General features: G+C 41.4%; 1 protein-coding gene across 8 annotated transcripts in view; it reads left to right on the forward strand.

Moving 5' to 3' along the window:
- The window catches only part of ELMOD1 (ELMO domain containing 1), a 61,322-nt gene that overhangs the window by 14,427 nt on the left and 30,301 nt on the right, over positions 1-16,594 (forward strand). For 7 of the 8 annotated variants that reach the window (XM_026069338.1, XM_026069340.1, XM_026069341.1 and 4 more), the window contains exon 2: positions 15,599-15,693. In XM_026069338.1, the coding sequence (XP_025925123.1) occupies positions 15,677-15,693 (17 nt within the window). In that variant the 5' untranslated portion in view covers positions 15,599-15,676. Of the gene's footprint in view, positions 1-15,598; positions 15,694-15,885; positions 15,999-16,594 lie in introns of all 8 variants that reach the window. The other variant, XM_026069339.1, reaches the window with a different exon arrangement.

Here is a 16,594-nt window from a genome sequence, read left to right on the forward strand (position 1 = left end):
GGGAGGGAAGTTTTGCCCCCTTCAGTGCGGGACTCTGTCCGGGGAGGCCTTGCGGCGCTGTGCGACCGCGGGAGGGGGTATCTTATCTTATCTTTATTCCCCCCCTTGCTTTTTTGGGGGGGAGGCTGGTGGCCGGGTGTGGGCCGGCGCCAGGCGCGCGGCGCTGCGGGGCCGCCCCGCGATGGGGACTGCCTGCAGCGGCATCGGTGGGCTCCCGGGGGCCTCGCTTGCACCGGCGTGAGGACCTGCCCGGGTCTCATTTATTTATCCTCCTCTTCCTCCCTCTTACCCCCACCCAGTTATTGTGTATTCAAGTTGCACCTGCTCCCGAGTTAACTCCAAGATCAGCGTTTGTGGTCCCTTGTGTTCATATGTGTCCCCACCGCTGCTGCTTTTCTTCCCACTTCCATAGACATGGTCGGGGGAGCGTAGCTAAAGTGCATGTCGGAACGGGCGCGGGGGACCCTCTGTCCCGATTCAGTCGGCTCAGCAGATCACAACAGGCTGCTTTTGTGACAAAGGCATTTGAAACAAAGGAGCCATTTTAGACGGAAAGAAATTTTTTCTACCACTTGCGCGCTTTAGTAAATCCAGGTCTTCATTCTTCTCCCCTCTGCCCTCCCCCCAAAAAAACTATTCGGGCTTATCCCAAAGCAAACTAAAATAGAAGGAATAGTTATGCATCTCTYAAATCCTGCATCATCCCTATGCACTGCAGCAAGCTTACTTTGTCTTCTGTTTCAAACATCTAGTTAGGCATTTTTAAGGAAAACCTGTTTTATACCAGTAGAGCCATGAATACTTGAAGCAGTTGTGTGTGCTTGTGATGAGAACAACTCATCTCCCGAAGATGAGAACAGTATCCATGAATAGTAATTTAATATGGATTGCATACTTAAGTCTGTTTAGCACTTTTGCCAGATTACCATCCAGAAGAGACTTAATGATTCCTAGGAGATGCTGCTTTTCTCTGTGATTTCTTTTTTTTTCTTTTAAATGTGGATAACTGCCTGTCTAGGCTGAATGTGTCAAGGTACATCTAGAAATATCTTCTGTGACTTGTTCAATTCTTATAATTTGCATATCATTATAAGTGATATTTCAGCTAAGACTAATGCAAATCCACGTTGCTGTAGTAATAGACTTATCACCAAGCCTAACAGATCTCAGAACAGAAAGCCTATGATCTTCAAGAAAGAAATCATGTGATAACTTCAGATATTGCATGCATCGTTCTTGACAAAATCAGCAAAAAATACTTCTAGGAAAGCATTAACAATAGAAAATCAGGCATTAACAGAACACATTTGATAAATTTCCTGCTGGTTCACTGGAATAAAGTAAAACATGTTCTTCTAATGTAAAAACCTGCTATAGCTAAGAGTATAACCAAAGTGTTTATGAATCCTTTGCCTGCTCAGCTCACAAGACAGTGCTTTATTGCACTACAGCTATAGGGACAGCATCACCTTGGCTAACTTGATTCTCGTGAACCTAAGAATCTCCTCTCTGAGGAAAGTTTGCTTTGGGTTTTTTTTTTTTATTGTTTGTTTTGTTTGTTTTTTCCCTGTCACCCTTGCCATGGGATTGCAGCAGGTTGAGCTAAGCTATACTTAAGCTAGGAAACTTCAGGGCTATGTTGCAATCAGTGGTTATTTTGTTATCTGTAGTCTCCCCTGCACAAACAGCTTCTTGCTGCTGCTTGCAGGAATGTACCCCTACAGTGAGGGAAGCAGGGGAAATGCTGTCGCACAAATGTGAGTGTATGTAGGGCTCCAGACTGCTGCTAGTATTTAAAGCATCCAGTATTTTAAAGCTGCCCAGAGAGAACTTGTACTTACAGTTAAGCTGTGATCAGCTGTAACCAATGTTAGTGAAAATTCTGTTTAGCTGTACAGACAGGACATATGTGGTATATGCAGCCAGGCAAGCTTATTTTTCCCAGGGGGTCATTTGAAGTGCTAGCAGAAAATTACAAGAAGAGCACATCTGGGCTGTCTGGTGATCAAATCTTGTTGGATTTAATGCCCTTTGGCTCATGAGGCTTTTTTTTTTTCTCCTCATGAACATCTGCTCAGCCTTTTTGATTGGAAAGCTTGTTTTATTTGACACTCCTTTGAAATGTTCTTTTGCTCAGTGGTGTAGGCCAAAAGGCTTCATAGAGTATCCTATTATTCTTGAATTCCAGCTTTGGGAAGGAGGCGAGAAGAATAAACTCTCCTCCTGTCTGGAGGATAGGGTTTGCTCGAGTACTGGGAAGGAAGCCAGATGGTAAAATTCTAAATTAGGAAAAGAGGATAAAGTGAGAAAAATAAAATGAAAAATGAGGATGATGTAAAGAGATGCAGGGAACGTCTATGGTAGTGAAGGACTGAGGCCATGTTTCAGGCTTAACATCTTCAGCATCCATGTAACTCAAGCTCAAGTGCTGAGCTGTGCTGCACCACAGCACTCACCAAGTCTATGCCAGAAGCATGGCAGTGTCTGAGCCCCAGCATGGAAACTCTGCTTGTTGCTGCTGGGCTGTGGAAAGGGTAGTGTGATGGCAGAGGCAGCAAGGAACAGCTTCCCGAGCCACTCCTCAATTGTGCAGAGGACTACATGAGCACTCCTCCTTTTCAAGGCAGAGTCAAGCTGTTCATTGGTAAAGCTAACCTGCTTGACATTGCCTTTAAGGAGAAAGGAAAAAAAAAAAAAAAAAAAAAAGATATGTTTACTCTAGCAATTTGGCTTGTATCCAGCCTGAGTATCTGACACATCCTCTGGAGGCCATCTCCAGTTGCCTTGTGTCGGTTCAGGTCTCAGAGCAGTCTTGATATAAGAGAACCGAACTCTTCCAATGAAACTAATCCAGGAGTCCCACTGTAGGAGCTCTCACAGTCAATTACTGAATCTTCTGTGAAAGATGTTGGTTTCTTAAAAATACCTCTCGGCTGTAATCAAGTGAGCAGTTCTCATCCCCTTTGGCATAAAACCAATTAAAAGCCCCACACCAAGTATGTTAGCTTAAAACACTTCTGGCAGTTTATCCTGGAGTGCTGTCTCCCTCTCTCCACAAAACATGAACAAATACTTCTCATCCTTTTCCATTATAGCTAAGAGGCCCCTCAGAAAGATAGCTTCCAGTACCTATATTAGATATAGCAACTGACTGTGACCAGGTGGATGGAGCTGGTGTTTTTGCCATGTACTAAGCTGGATGTAAATTCTCAGACTGAGCACTCCATTAGATTTCAACCAGCTACAGTCACAGGCATGCAGAGAAGCCTGAAGAATAGGAAACACGGGAAGTGAAAAGACTAGAATTTAAAACAATCTGCAGACTTGACAGGTGAAACTGCAACTTGTTAGAGCAGACTTAGGTGGGGCAGGATACTGCAGTTCTGCTTATAGTATCCCTAGGAAACTGCATTGCTGTGAGTTATCCCCTCCCTGGTGTAATTGTATCTAGAATATTTCACAGGCATTTTTAGTCTCCCAATAGACATGACTACATTAATGTTTTAGCTCAGTGTGGCGTGGATTTTTGTTTGTTTTTGAAGCAAGTGTCCCAATTGTCCCTGCTTTCTGTTCTTCAGCTCCCATTGTGATCAGTCTTGAAGCATGCGAGAATCACTAGAGGATTGGTTGTGGGAGCTGGGAGCATACCTAATACACCCACTGCATATGGGCATGCAGTTCAAGGGACCAGGCTGGAGCTAGTCCATAGCGTGTATCAGGGCGGGGACAATTGTTCTGTGGTTTTTTTGGTGTTTTTTTTTTTTTTTTTTTAACCACCCCCCACCACCACCAAATGTATGTAGTTTTGACTTCAAGTGCTTGGCATCAATTGTTTTGCTCAGCAGATCCACTCTATTGGTCTGTGCTACTTGCTGGTGTAGCTGTAGCTTGTGTGGAAAGTATCTTCCTTCCCAGAATTAAGCTGAGGCAGAGAGATTAAGTGACAGGCCAAAGACCAAAAAAAGAGCCTTATGAGATCCTGTCCCCGTTGCTGTTTTTGCCATGCTGCTAATTCAGTCCTTTACAGTTAATTGATACCATTGGAAGGCGCAGAAGGAAGAAAGTCTCTTTCTGTAAAGAATGCCTATTTAGGACTGTATACAACTGGGTAATAGTTTCACGAAATGGGATATCTTCCTTTGTATATACCATCTGCCACATCAGTGCGTATTGTGCATCTGTGTCCGAGTCTGCCGAAAGCAAGCTGGTAAATTCCATAGGATCTCAAAATCATGATGCTGCTTGAATCTGCGTATTGGGTATGGGGCTCCTGTGGCCAGTTCCAGACTGCACTGGTGACTAAATAAGTTTTGCCACTGATCTTTTTTGTCCTTTTTTTGTTTTGTTTTTGTTTTGTAGTAGTCCTATCATTTATTAAATATGATAGGATCTCTATCTTCTATTGTCCTCCAAGATCCTTTAGCTATTGAGACTTCTTGCCCATTGTGTGGCAATAATTCAATAGTGTACTGATAATACTTGCCCAATCTGGTGGGCTGGCGGATAGCAGGGATGAGAACACTAGTACAAAGTGGTCCAGTGATCATGGAAGCCATACTCTTTTTCCGTAGTTCCAGTAGGGAGATCATAAGAGGAAGTGCTTTATTCCCTCTTCCCACTTTGCCTTCTCAAGGCTACCTCCTTATCAATATTGACTTGGATGTGAGCCATCAAACAGGTTGTGCTTCTGTGCAACACTCAGATCAATGTAGGGTTTGTTAAATTTGGGCTTGCTAGGCCTTCACACTCTGTGTCAAGGCAGCTTGAGGAGAACAGATGGGTTGAAGGAGGAAGATGATTTCTTGCTGTACCAGTTGAGTATGGGAGAAGAGTGAGGAAGGGAGATGAGGGAGAGTGCTCCTAGAGGAAGATGTGGGAAATAGGACATACCCTGGGCACAAATTTAAAAAAAAAAAAAAAAAAAAAAAAAAAAAAGCAAAGGCCATACAGCCTGCCCCTACCATTTGGTGAAAGGCCATGATGAAATCTCCAGGGAGCTGTGAGACAGTAGTGTTCTTCCTTGAACCTTGTTTGTCCTGACTCTTGCAGTACAAGTTTCTTGGGTTGGGGCTTTTTGTCTTTACACAACCCTGATCTTGGAGATTCCTATATGCAAATGAGATGTCTGAAATTTGTTAGATTTAGGTTTCTTTGTGGAAGAGAAAAATGTTTTCAGCATTAATACTTGATACTACAGACTGTTTCAGCTAGAGTGGCTTTTCATCTTCTCCTCCCCCCCCCCCCATTATTTATTATATTACAGGCATGGTTTGAAACTCTGTGGGCTACTACTTTTCCTTTGGGGCGGGGGGGGTTGAGCAGCACAGCATAAGCAAGGAGTTCTTGTGCATCTTGAATGTCCAGTTAGCACCATATGCAAGCCAAGCAGTTCAGGAGAAGCTCTAAAGCATGAAAAACATGAGATTGGTAATCATTCAGTCACAAACAAACAAAGGACGCCCCTGAAATTGGGGGAAAACTTGGGTCTGCATACTGTGCTGTATCATGCGGGTTACTATCTCAAGGATGATATCCATTTATATTACTGAGTTATTGGTGTATCTGCAGGGGCTCTGGAAACTTGGTTTGCTTATTTGCTTTAAACAGTATTTCTAACTATCACTTTACATTTAGGTGGTAAAGGGTAGGACTATATAGAGAGTGTGTCCTGTTATTCTAAGTAGCAAGGGATGCAGAGGAAAGGAGGTTTTCCATGTTGCATTGTGTTAAGTGACTGCTGTTATGGTAATGCTGTCAGTCATCCTGTCCTAGTTTGTATACTTCCTGGCTCTGCTTTTGTTCTTCTTCCCATGAGTAATGTTGTCACAGATATTTTCCAATGGTTGTCTTTTCTCTCTTCTTTCTTCCCACAGTCTTCTCCCTCCTTTTCACTCTTCAAGTCTTTGTCAGCATCTCTTTATATCCAATAGTGAGCAGGTGAAAGAAAGAAAACACCTAGTAGCACCCAGTAGGAAGTGGGAGAGGGAAGGATAACACCATGGTAACTCACCTTTCCTTGCTACTGACCTTTTTGCCACTTGTTGAGGAAGGACATCTTGCACAACTACCACAGAAGGATGATTCCTGGGCCCTGCTTGAAAGCTTTTTTTCATCCGTTTTGCTTACCAGCGAAGACACCTTTACTGACTTCAAACCATTCTTTCCATCTTCTACCTGCAGATCTTTGTCACCTTTTCCTTTGACCTGGTCATGTTAATAGCGTGTTCATGTTACTGTTTCCCTCCTTGCTGTGAATGTCCCCATCACCAAACTCCATCCTTGCTTTCCTTATCTGTGAGTGATAGCAGTGCTTGATTTTTATTTATTTATTTTTTTAATTTGGTGCTGCTTGTTAGCTTAAGCTACAGAAGGGTGAAACTGGTCTAAATGCAGTCAGTTTTACAGTTGTTCACACCCTTGTGAATGGATGCTAAAAATTGGTAAGATATTTGTGACCCTTGCAAGTTGAAGAAGCAGCAAGTAACTGCAGGAACACAGGCCTGTTTGAATAACAGGCTTGGAAAGATGCCCCTGAAGTTATTTCTGACCATGTTACAATTCCAATTTCTTACCTAAAGGACTTAAACCTGCTCCAACTGAAGTATGTAGTTTACAGTATTTATAACAGCAACTTGAGAAAGCTTTCTGCTTTCCTTGGGAAAGTAGATTCTTTCTTTCATCTCTCCTCTCCCCAGACCTTGGTGGGACCAGAGCAAACTACCCTGTGCATGCTTTTCTGTGCAGCATGTGCATAACCAGAGCTCCCAGCAAGGTCATATACTTGGAGTTGCCCTGGTTTCCTTCTCCCTCTCCGGGGATGCAGAATGCCTTACTGAGCAGCAAACAGGAGGTAAAATAGGCCATGGTGTCACCAAAAAACTGCAGTGAGGGGCATGTATGTGGTGTGTTTCTTTGTTTTAAGTCATCTTGACTACAGACTCAATATGTTGCTCTTTTGTTGTGGTCCCTCTGCAGATTGGAGGACCACAGGCAGCTAATAGCTGGTGCATAACATTTGCACTAGGAGGTTCAGTGTCTCACAGACATGGTGCTTCTTGACATTATCCTGCTGGCTTACTTCATGGGAATTGTTTTTTCTTGAATCCTGGGTTCAGGAACAACAGGTCCATAATATTACAGAAGGATAAGAGTAAACTCTTATGCACCTACTCTTGCCTGTCTGCCTTGGAGGTCAATGGAGAAGTTGTCACTTACGTGTCAAAGTGATCTGGATGCAGTAATAGGAAAACTGGGCACCATATCAAGCAATTTTCTGTTATCAGTATGAATTATGTCTAACACTCACCAAATTTCTGGGCAAACCTGCTTTATCTTTCCCTAGCCTCAAAGGATTGTTCGGCCTTTGTCCTGATTCCTCTGGTGTTCCTGCCTTGTTTCTTGTCAGTTGTTAATCAAACAAGCATGAAAGACCTTAATTCTATGAGCTTTCATGCTGACGCTTGGTATGGGGTTGTATTAATCAGATGGTTAAATTAATCCTACCTGTTCCAAGTAAATCTTGTAAAGATTGGTTTGTAAAACCCAAGTAAATAGATGTTGGAAAGGTAGGGTAAAGAACAGAGCAATCGTCTCTAGTGTAATTCCATTGACATGGCGGATCTGCATTTGACCCATTGGTAGGATGATGAGTTTCTTCCCCAAAAAGCTATACTGTGTATTGGGAGTTGGCAGGGCTCTGAAGTAAATCTAGAATTCAGTTAATTTTGGTAGCAAGTGAAAAGGATAAAGATGAAGCAGTTTCTGTTCCCTCTTCTCATCTAGACAGTGAGAGGAAAACCAAGAAGGGAAGGTGAAAAGGGCATCGGTTGTATTTGGAAATAGAAATTCTATTTAGTTATTTAAACTTGGAGTTTCTGCAGTAATTAGTCTGGGAGCTAACCCAGGATGCCTCTGTCTCTTGATTTTATGCATCCAGTCTCGTAGGGTTTATCCTAAACTTGGAGGAATGTTGCTACGAAGTGTGATGTTTTATTTAGAATGGATTTCCTCTCAGTACAAGCTGTTGTACAGTGTGTATGAAAACAGAGCAAGTAGGCTAGAAACATTGAACTGAAAACCGTGCAGGCACAGAGGAGCCAACCAGATGAAGTTGCTGTTCTCCTGTGTGAGTGCATCAGAGATCAAATGAAAGTTCATAAGACATGGCCAGAAATGATGCTTTTGTTATAATGCATGAAGCAAGTGCAGAAAAAAACACACACACACACACCCCCCACCACCACCACCATGTTGCTCTGGGTTGAATTGAAGGCCATTTTCAATCATGACTGTGTGTTGGGGGGGGGGGTTGTTGTTTTCGGGGGGTTTTTAAGCTGGTGTTTCATCTACTCAGACCTCTTCTGGATAAAATACACTTTCCTCAAGAAATAAATTGTTACGAATGGAAGCATTATAGACAGAAACAGTACTTGGAGGTGTTGTAGTTCCACCTGAAGTTAAGCATCTGATTGCATTTCTAGAAGCTTACAGTATTCTGGGGTGTGGAAAGCTTCCTCTGCGCTTCTCACCTTCATAATTAATATTAAGAGATAGAATGTACCCAGCAAAATATTCACTAGTGACCACAGGTGACTTAGTATACTTACTACTTCAATGTCTTTCAACATCATAGCAGAGCAGAACCAATAAAAAGCAGTAAAATTAGAATATTGCTATAGCTCTCAATGTGAAATATAGGTGTGTATATCTTGCTTGTTGAGTTTTTAAGATTTAGCTTGCTTTGAAAAGTCAGTGACAGAAAAATAGCCTTTCTCATAAAGGGCAGAGATCTGCCATGTGTTGTGGGGCTGTTTCTACAAGGCCAAATTTTGGTTGGATGTCATCTGTGACAAGCTGTGGGTTATCACCTGGCAAAAATCTACTTAGGAATTGCAGTGTTTAGACTTAACTGGGTGATGATAGAGGTAACTTACAAAGTGAGAGTTGGTGACTAAGTTTTCTTGAATCCTCTGTCTATGCAATCTGTCCTCTGTGCAATCCTCTGTCTTTTTGTAGCTGTCAGATACGGTTGCTGTAAGATCCTCTTGATGCTTTCCTGTTTCTGTTTTAGTCTCTGAGATTATTTACCACTTTAAAGAGGCAGTAGTGCACTGAAATGAAGTGGTAAGTTAGGACTGTAGAACTAGACTTTCAAAGTACTGTTGTCTTGTGTCTGTCCTCCCCCATGACCCTACTGGGATTTTATGCAATACAGAGAAACAGTCCTGAATAAAAGCTTAAATGTTGTATGTGCTCATAATCTCTAAAAGGTCCTTTTAGACAGGATTAAAATTCAGTAAAGTCTGACTTCATCTAGCCTTTCCTTCACCCTCTTATTGAAATACAGAAACATAAAATGTCAATGTGTAATGGAGATTAGGAGAAAAAAAATCTTATAACCTGTGACAGTGTGGCTGAAGTCAAGTGTTGCTCATTAGCTTCATCAATCAACTGTGACATTTTGTTCTAATACTTTCTCCAAGAATGCTTGAAATTGAATACTGCTTAGTCTCGGATACATGGAAACAAGAATACCCTTCTGTACTGAGATGAGAAACTGAGCTCCCACCAGACAGGTGTCAGCTGTTGGTCTTTCAGCTGGTCCTGACAGTGGCTGCATCTGTTGGTGTAGGACAAAGCCACTTCTGAGCCAACACAAAGTACTTTGAACTTCAGTTTCACAGAACTTAGAAGTGACCCATTACTAACAGCCATTTCATCAAGGGATCAGTTTCCCAGGTTGTGTTTCAAGTCTGAGAGGCCTATGCACTATAATCGCTAAAATGCATAATGACCTCTAAATGAGCACGTTGCGAGATCCATTGTTTTCACCGGGTATTTGAATAAACTGTTTTAATGGTGTTTGGGGGGTTGTTTTGGTTTTTTTTTGACGTGTGTTGGGTGTGGGTTTTCTTCTTCTCTCTTTCTGTCCTCTACCTTGAGGTATTAATGCAATTAGGTAAAGTGCCAGTAGAAATGTATCCATTCCATGGAATAGGTTGGTAAGCAATACTTGCTAAGAGTTAATATAGCTTGACCTAACTGGGATTCTGGAGTTGGTTCTTTTTGTTCAATGCTTTGTTGTGCGTATGCTGGCAGGACTGTTGTGGACTTTCTTATTCTTGAGCTGTAGGTCCCTTAAACGATTTGATTATGGTCAAACTGAGTTGTGGCGGCTTTTTTTTGGGGGGGGGGGCGGGAGGGAGCAGAGATGTGGAGAGAGTAATCATGTTCCACCCTCAAGCTGAGCTTGTTTCGTGGGAGATATTACAAATTTTACAGTATTTCAGTGTGAAGGTGGGGGGTTCTTGAACTACTAAAATAAAGTTTTAAAACTTAGGTATGCTGATGATGCTCTGTCTACTTTAACAGAAATACTTGGATCTCAGATCGTTCCAAAAGAGTGGCTGTGGGGAGCAAAGAATCAAAGAGTAATTCAGGTGGGGAGGGACCTCAGGATGTCTCTAGTCCAAACTCCTGCTCACAGCAGGGTCAGCTCTGAGGTCAGACCGAGTTGCTCAGGACTTGAACCAGCTGAGTCTTAAACTTCTGAAGACAGAGACTGGGCAACCTGTTCCAGTGCTTGGGTGCCCTAACGGAGGGAAAATGGGTTCTCCTTACATCCAGTGTGAACCTCTCCTGTTTGAACTTATGCCTATTGTCCTTTGTCCTCCTGCCATGCGCCACTGTGAAGAGCCTGGCTCCATCTTCTCGATGACCTCCCTGTAGGCACTGGGGGCTGCTGTCAGGTGCCCTCAAAGCTGTCTCTGCTCCAGGCTGAACAAGGCCCAGCTCCCCCAGCTTCTCCTCACAGGGAAAGTGCTCCAGTCCCAACCATGTCTGTGGCTCTCCCCTGAACTTACTCTAGTTTATTGATGGTTTTGGGGTATTGCTGGGGCCCCACACTGGATGTTAGGGCTTTGTTAATGTGGATCATCAGCCTATATTCTGCCTGCTTATCTTAATGGTGCCAATGATTTGTCTCTCAGCATGGTTATTATTTCTTTAGAATATGAACCTCTGAAATATTTGCAATATGCATTAGCAGGTCAGAAGAATCTTTTGCTTGCAAATAAATATTGTGAAGAAAACTACCTTGTTCTGTATTTTACTCTGCAAATATGTCAATTTATATACAAGTATTAAACAATACTTTTTTTTTTTTTCCTCTCAACTGTATCTGCAGCCTGCTTGAAGACAGACAGAGCAAACCCTCAGCTTCAGAGCAAGATGTGACTTTTAGGGCTTACTCTTGATTTCTTTCAGTCTGCAGTAACTGTTAACCTTTCAGATTGTGACTTTTTTAATGCTTGTTTTGCAACACTAATCAACCACAGGAATCCAAACAGTTAATGTTCATTTAAGGAAAGCTTTGTTTACATTTTTATATAGATCTTGTAATTGTATTGCTATCATATGTAATTGTATTGCTACTTATCCAGGAAAAGCTGCAGGTAGTTTTAGGATGGGAAACTCCTGTCTAGCTTAAGGAGAAAACGGATGAATCAATTTCCAAGGGATTGGAGGAGAGGGTGGAAGGAGAAGGGGATTGACTTGTGATATGGGATGAAATCCCTCAAGTTGAGGAACTCAGACATGTGGGAGATCTGAACTCAAGTCTTTGCTCTGTCATTGTCCATCTATAGCCTTAGAACTCGACTCTTTTGTCATCCCAAAGAGCAAACCTTAAACCTTGGCCCATAGAGGTTTTCAGTGGTGGATCTATCATTGGTGCAAGGGATTCCAAGGGTTCAACCACAGATAGCTAACAATCAAACCTACTGGTCTACAGGCTTACCGCAGTTGTCTGATTAAACTAAAAAGTATTTAAAAACTGCCTACAAAAGGAGAAAAGGGCAAGTCTTTTCCAAGTTCCTTCAGTGATAAAACGTGACTCTTTAGCTTGAAGTTGGAACATTTTCTTAGGATGTGAAAAACACAGATGCAAGTTCTTGGTCTGAGTGAAAGCATGTAAAAGTGCAGACACAGGTTTCCAGCATGCTAGCAGCCAGCAGGCTGTCCTCCGTTGGACACCTTTCTGGCTTTGGAAATTCTGTTGTGAAACTGATATTTTCTGACAGAAATGGTTTTTCTGCAGGAAGGTAAATCTTGAGAAACTTTTTTTTTTTTTGTCTCCATGAATACCTGACTGTTGTATACTTCTCAATTAAGGGCAAATCATATACCTTTGTTTTTTCTTTCAACAAGCTCACAAATGTTCTTTACCCTGGTTATCTCTCAACTATGGATGTTCCTCCCCTTTTCCCCCCCCCCCCATTGTCTCTTCCTTTGCTTGCAAAGTCCACTTGTAGCATTTCTGTTCCACAGGCATCCAACTTAATGAAGAAACTCTTCTGGTATATCTTTTGTTAAGAAAATAGACTGTGAGCCAAGTCCTTCTGCCTGACCCCAAGTTCTTTTTTTCCAAGCACATCTAATGGCAATTGACTTGAAACTTTTCAGGCAAACTGTTCTGAAGAGGTGCAAATAAATGTAGTCTAAAGCTGTGCTTGCTGCTCTTACTTACTGACATGCTATATCAAGTTTGCTGGAAGTAAAATAGAGTAATGTTGGGTTTTCTTGTTTTGTTTTCAAAGAAATCAATTACATTTTGAGAGGAAAAGAAGTTGGTGGAAATCAGGTTTAGTGGCTCTACAATTCTATGAGTTGTTTAACTAACTCAGCTGTGACCAGCTCCCTGGTTTTAGAAGTGAATTCTAAGTAATTCAAGAATTTAAACAGTACTTTCTTCACAAAAAAAAGTTTATTAAACTCCCATGGAGGATCACTTATGGAGGTATATAGAAAAGAAAAATGCTGCCCTCCAGTCCTACTTGTTTGAGGGTGACTCTGTAGATTCTTGCTCTCTCATTCAACTTTCCAGTCTAGCATGGAAGTCAATACCTTAATGCTGTGTGTATGTGTGTCCACATGCATGAATTGTTGCAAGAATCACGGAGCATGGTGTTAACTTCTATCACTGTGAAGGCTGTCACCTGCTCAGATCAAAGCCTGTCTGCCAGGCATTTAAGTAAACTTCTTCTCTTCTGTGGGAACCAAGACAACAGTGTAGGCTCTGCATACTTTTGTTTGTTCTGAAAGCCTGGCTTCCAGGTAAAAAAGTTCTTGGTAGTCAGGTGGAACTTGATTGCTTTGTGCTCTAGTGAAGGAGACTGCTTTTGAGGTCATAACTCTTGAGGTCTTAGCTCTCTCTTAACCTGGTGATGGGCTAGCACTGTGCTGTAGACTAGCTGTTCAAGCTTGCAGGGTGAATGTCAGTTCCTCCCCAAGCTGGAGATCTTTGACTTTTATGGCTTCAGGACTTCAATCCTAGAGATGCTCTAATATTTAAACTTATTTTATTTTTAAATTTTATTACTTTATTTTTGTTTATTTCTTAAATAATTTAAAAAAAATTAAAAGGGAGAGTAGCAGGGTAACCTAATTTTGTGAGTAATTCCAAGGATGGGCTTTTAAAAAGATTCAAAATTCATACTTGTCATGCATTTTATGCTACTTAGTTATGTTTTTTGAGGGGGTGTGGGGGGAAGCAACCAATGGCCAGATTTCCAAAAACATAATTTGTTGGAGTCTAGCTTTCTGGGCAGGAGGCAGGTGTGGATGAACAGCAATGTTGGCTTATTAAAAGCTCCTGAAACAGTCTAGTTCTTAATAAGTATTCAAAAAACATTTTAAGAGCAGTAGTGAGCTACAGCCATTTGAAGGGAGGATGTTTTGAGGCTTCTATCACACCATGACTGGATGAGATGATTCTGGGGTTCACATAAGTGCAACGTCTTCCTTTTGGAGCAGTAGTGAAGGAACAGCAGCATTTTCAGCAAGGTCCTTGATCAGAGTCAGGAAGGAGCTGACCTCAGAGGCTGAGGCCAGCACACATTTTAGAAGGAGTTGATTTGACAGTTCCTGGCACTCTTGGTGTGTTCCTTACACTGCTGCCCTTATGGGTCAAAATATTGCAATGAAGCTTCTTTCGTTTAGGTTGATGCTAAAAAGCTGAGACTCAGCCGTGGGAATCTTTCACAAGCTCTGTCTTTTGAACAGCGAATTATTGGACTGGAGAAGGGGAACCGGTTACATCCCCTCCAGTTTTTGCCTGTCTCCCATGCTCCCTGTGCTTGCTGTTGTCTGAGACATATCAAAAGTATCAGGAGCCTGTCTACTGTGTTCATTAATGATACAGAGTTTGATGTGAGCATCCCTCTGCCCTTGCAAGCAGGTGTCACTGCAGCCAGCACCAATTACAGCTGTATTCAGGGGACAGCAACATGATTCAGCCAGTCAAAAACAATATAAATGAATGAAGCTTTCACAGTTCAGAGATTATATATTTTTAGCAAGCTGTATGTGTATGTGATGAAATCCAACAAGATGGCTGCATTTTTTCTAAACTTAAATGCTTGTTCTGTTCCTGTCAGCAAGCAACAGCATAATGTAAAACTTGCACATAACAAAAGAGAAAGAAAATGAGAACTAGGGAGGGTAAAAAGACTTTTATTCCAGCAGTGCTGATGGGTCCTGCAAAAGAAGATAGGGTTGAATTTGTTTCTTAGATTTATAGCTTTCCTTTATATAATGAAAGTGGTCAGATTTTGAAAGCATATTCTATGCTGTGTGAGTGAAAAATGGACTAGTTTCTCAAGAGTGTGGTGCTCATTCAAGCTTTCATGTGTGGTTGATGCTAGTACAGAAATTGAAAGTGGGGTCTTGTTCTTTTTAAGTATGGAAACTGTCCAATAGCCAACATGTGTAACAATGCTCTGGTTTCTGGCAGAAAATGGAAGATATTTTATCACCTTTTACAGTATAAGTATGGTAATCTGAAGTCTGCATCTCTATTTCAATATTGCTCATATATGAATACTCTGTTTTAAAACCGGCAGTAAAGAAAAGAAGCAGCTGGGGAAAGTCTGTAGTGCATGAGCAGGGTTATATTTATACGGTTTCTCACTGAATTTTTTGCATTCCTCTCCTCTACTTAAACTTAATGGTAATTGTAACAAAAATTAACTCAAGGACTCCAGTTCTCAGAACTGATGGGCAACCTGGTCAACTATATCTGTCTTAAAACATCAAACATACTGCTTCATCAAGTTTGTCACCAGGAAAGTTTTGTTTAACTGACATATTGGGTCCTGATTTAAGTCAGTATAGGATAATAGTTCTTTGCTTACATGCGTCTTTTACCCAGGATATCCAAGTACTGTTACAAATTCTGAAAAATGGAGGGCTTAATCTGAGAGCTGAATGTCTCTTGAGATTGCCATTTGGAAGCTGCTGTGAACCACCCTGCTCCTTTAAGGAGTGCTTGAAACAGCTTGAAGCAAAATCCAGGCATTCTCACTTAATTCTGTGCTCTTAATCAAACTTTAGATTTTCAGAAGAGATACATGGATGGCCAAAGTATGTGCTTAGGCTGAGGAGTGTAAACAAATTCAGCCTTTTGTTTTTACTGGCATGAGTATTCTTCAATACTTGAAACCTCTCCCACATATTTCTTAAGATCAGCTTTCAAACTTGCAGAAATGCAGAGTACCTCTTTTTCCCTATTAGTAAATACATTTTGATTCTGTTTCTACAGCACTGGTATCTTCTGCAAAGAAGAGGCTCTCGGTGATCAATATATTACAGTTCCGGTAACACAAGCAAAACTGTCATCATGAAACACTTCCTAAGGTAACTCTTCTGCATGTTTTTGAAGTGTTAAATGTTTATTTTTATACTGCAGTGACTTAGATGTTTTAGCTATTACCAATAGCATGGAAGGTGTGAACCAGTTCATACTAGGTTACTTTCTACTCACCTAGATACACTATTTAATTAAAGCTGTTTCAAAATGACAGTTCTAATTTAAAATCTCCTTTTCAGTTCTTCACAGGAACAAAACGCAGGAACTGTCATATGGGATGGGGTCAGAGATCCATCAAATCAGCAGCAAATCTCTGGTGTCTGATGTGTCAGGGGAAAATAGGAGAAACGCAGTAATGTTGAACAGTGCTTACAAAATGCTTTTCCCCCTTTCGCTTGTCATGTGCTGCTTATGAAAGTAGAGAAGGAGAAGGGGCAATGTTTGGAGTAAATGTGCAAACCTTTTTGGTTTTTTGTTGTGGGTGGGGTTTGGGGTTTTTTTTTGTTTTGTTTTGTTTTTTTTTGAGATTATGCTCCATTTTAGGAGAAATGTCTAACTATTACTTGCTCCTGTGTATGACTTACAGTTGTTCTCTATAAACCAGGGGTAATAAAGGGGACCTGCGGAGGCCAACTTCAGGTGCAGAAAGCTAATGTCCTCTTTGTTCTGTAGTCAGTGGAGAGAGTTAACACCCCTAGAAACTAATACAGATCAAGAGCTTAATTTGTGTATAAGCCAGAGCAATCATATTATGTCTGGATGGGAAAGACCTTTTCAAGAGAGCTGAAACATATGCTTCTGTATAGAGCATCTGTCACTGTCTTTTTCTTTCCTCAGCTGTTTATAGTAAAGAATTTCATATGCACTATGATATTAGTATTGTTATCTCTAGGTTGATTGTCCATAATGACTTTATTGCCTGGCTAGCCTTGCCCCAGATGTTTCTGT

The sequence above is a fragment of the Apteryx rowi genome, unplaced genomic scaffold (genome assembly GCF_003343035.1).
Source record: "Apteryx rowi isolate R43461 unplaced genomic scaffold, aptRow1 scaffold_292, whole genome shotgun sequence".
NCBI classification, from domain to species: domain Eukaryota; kingdom Metazoa; phylum Chordata; class Aves; order Apterygiformes; family Apterygidae; genus Apteryx; species Apteryx rowi.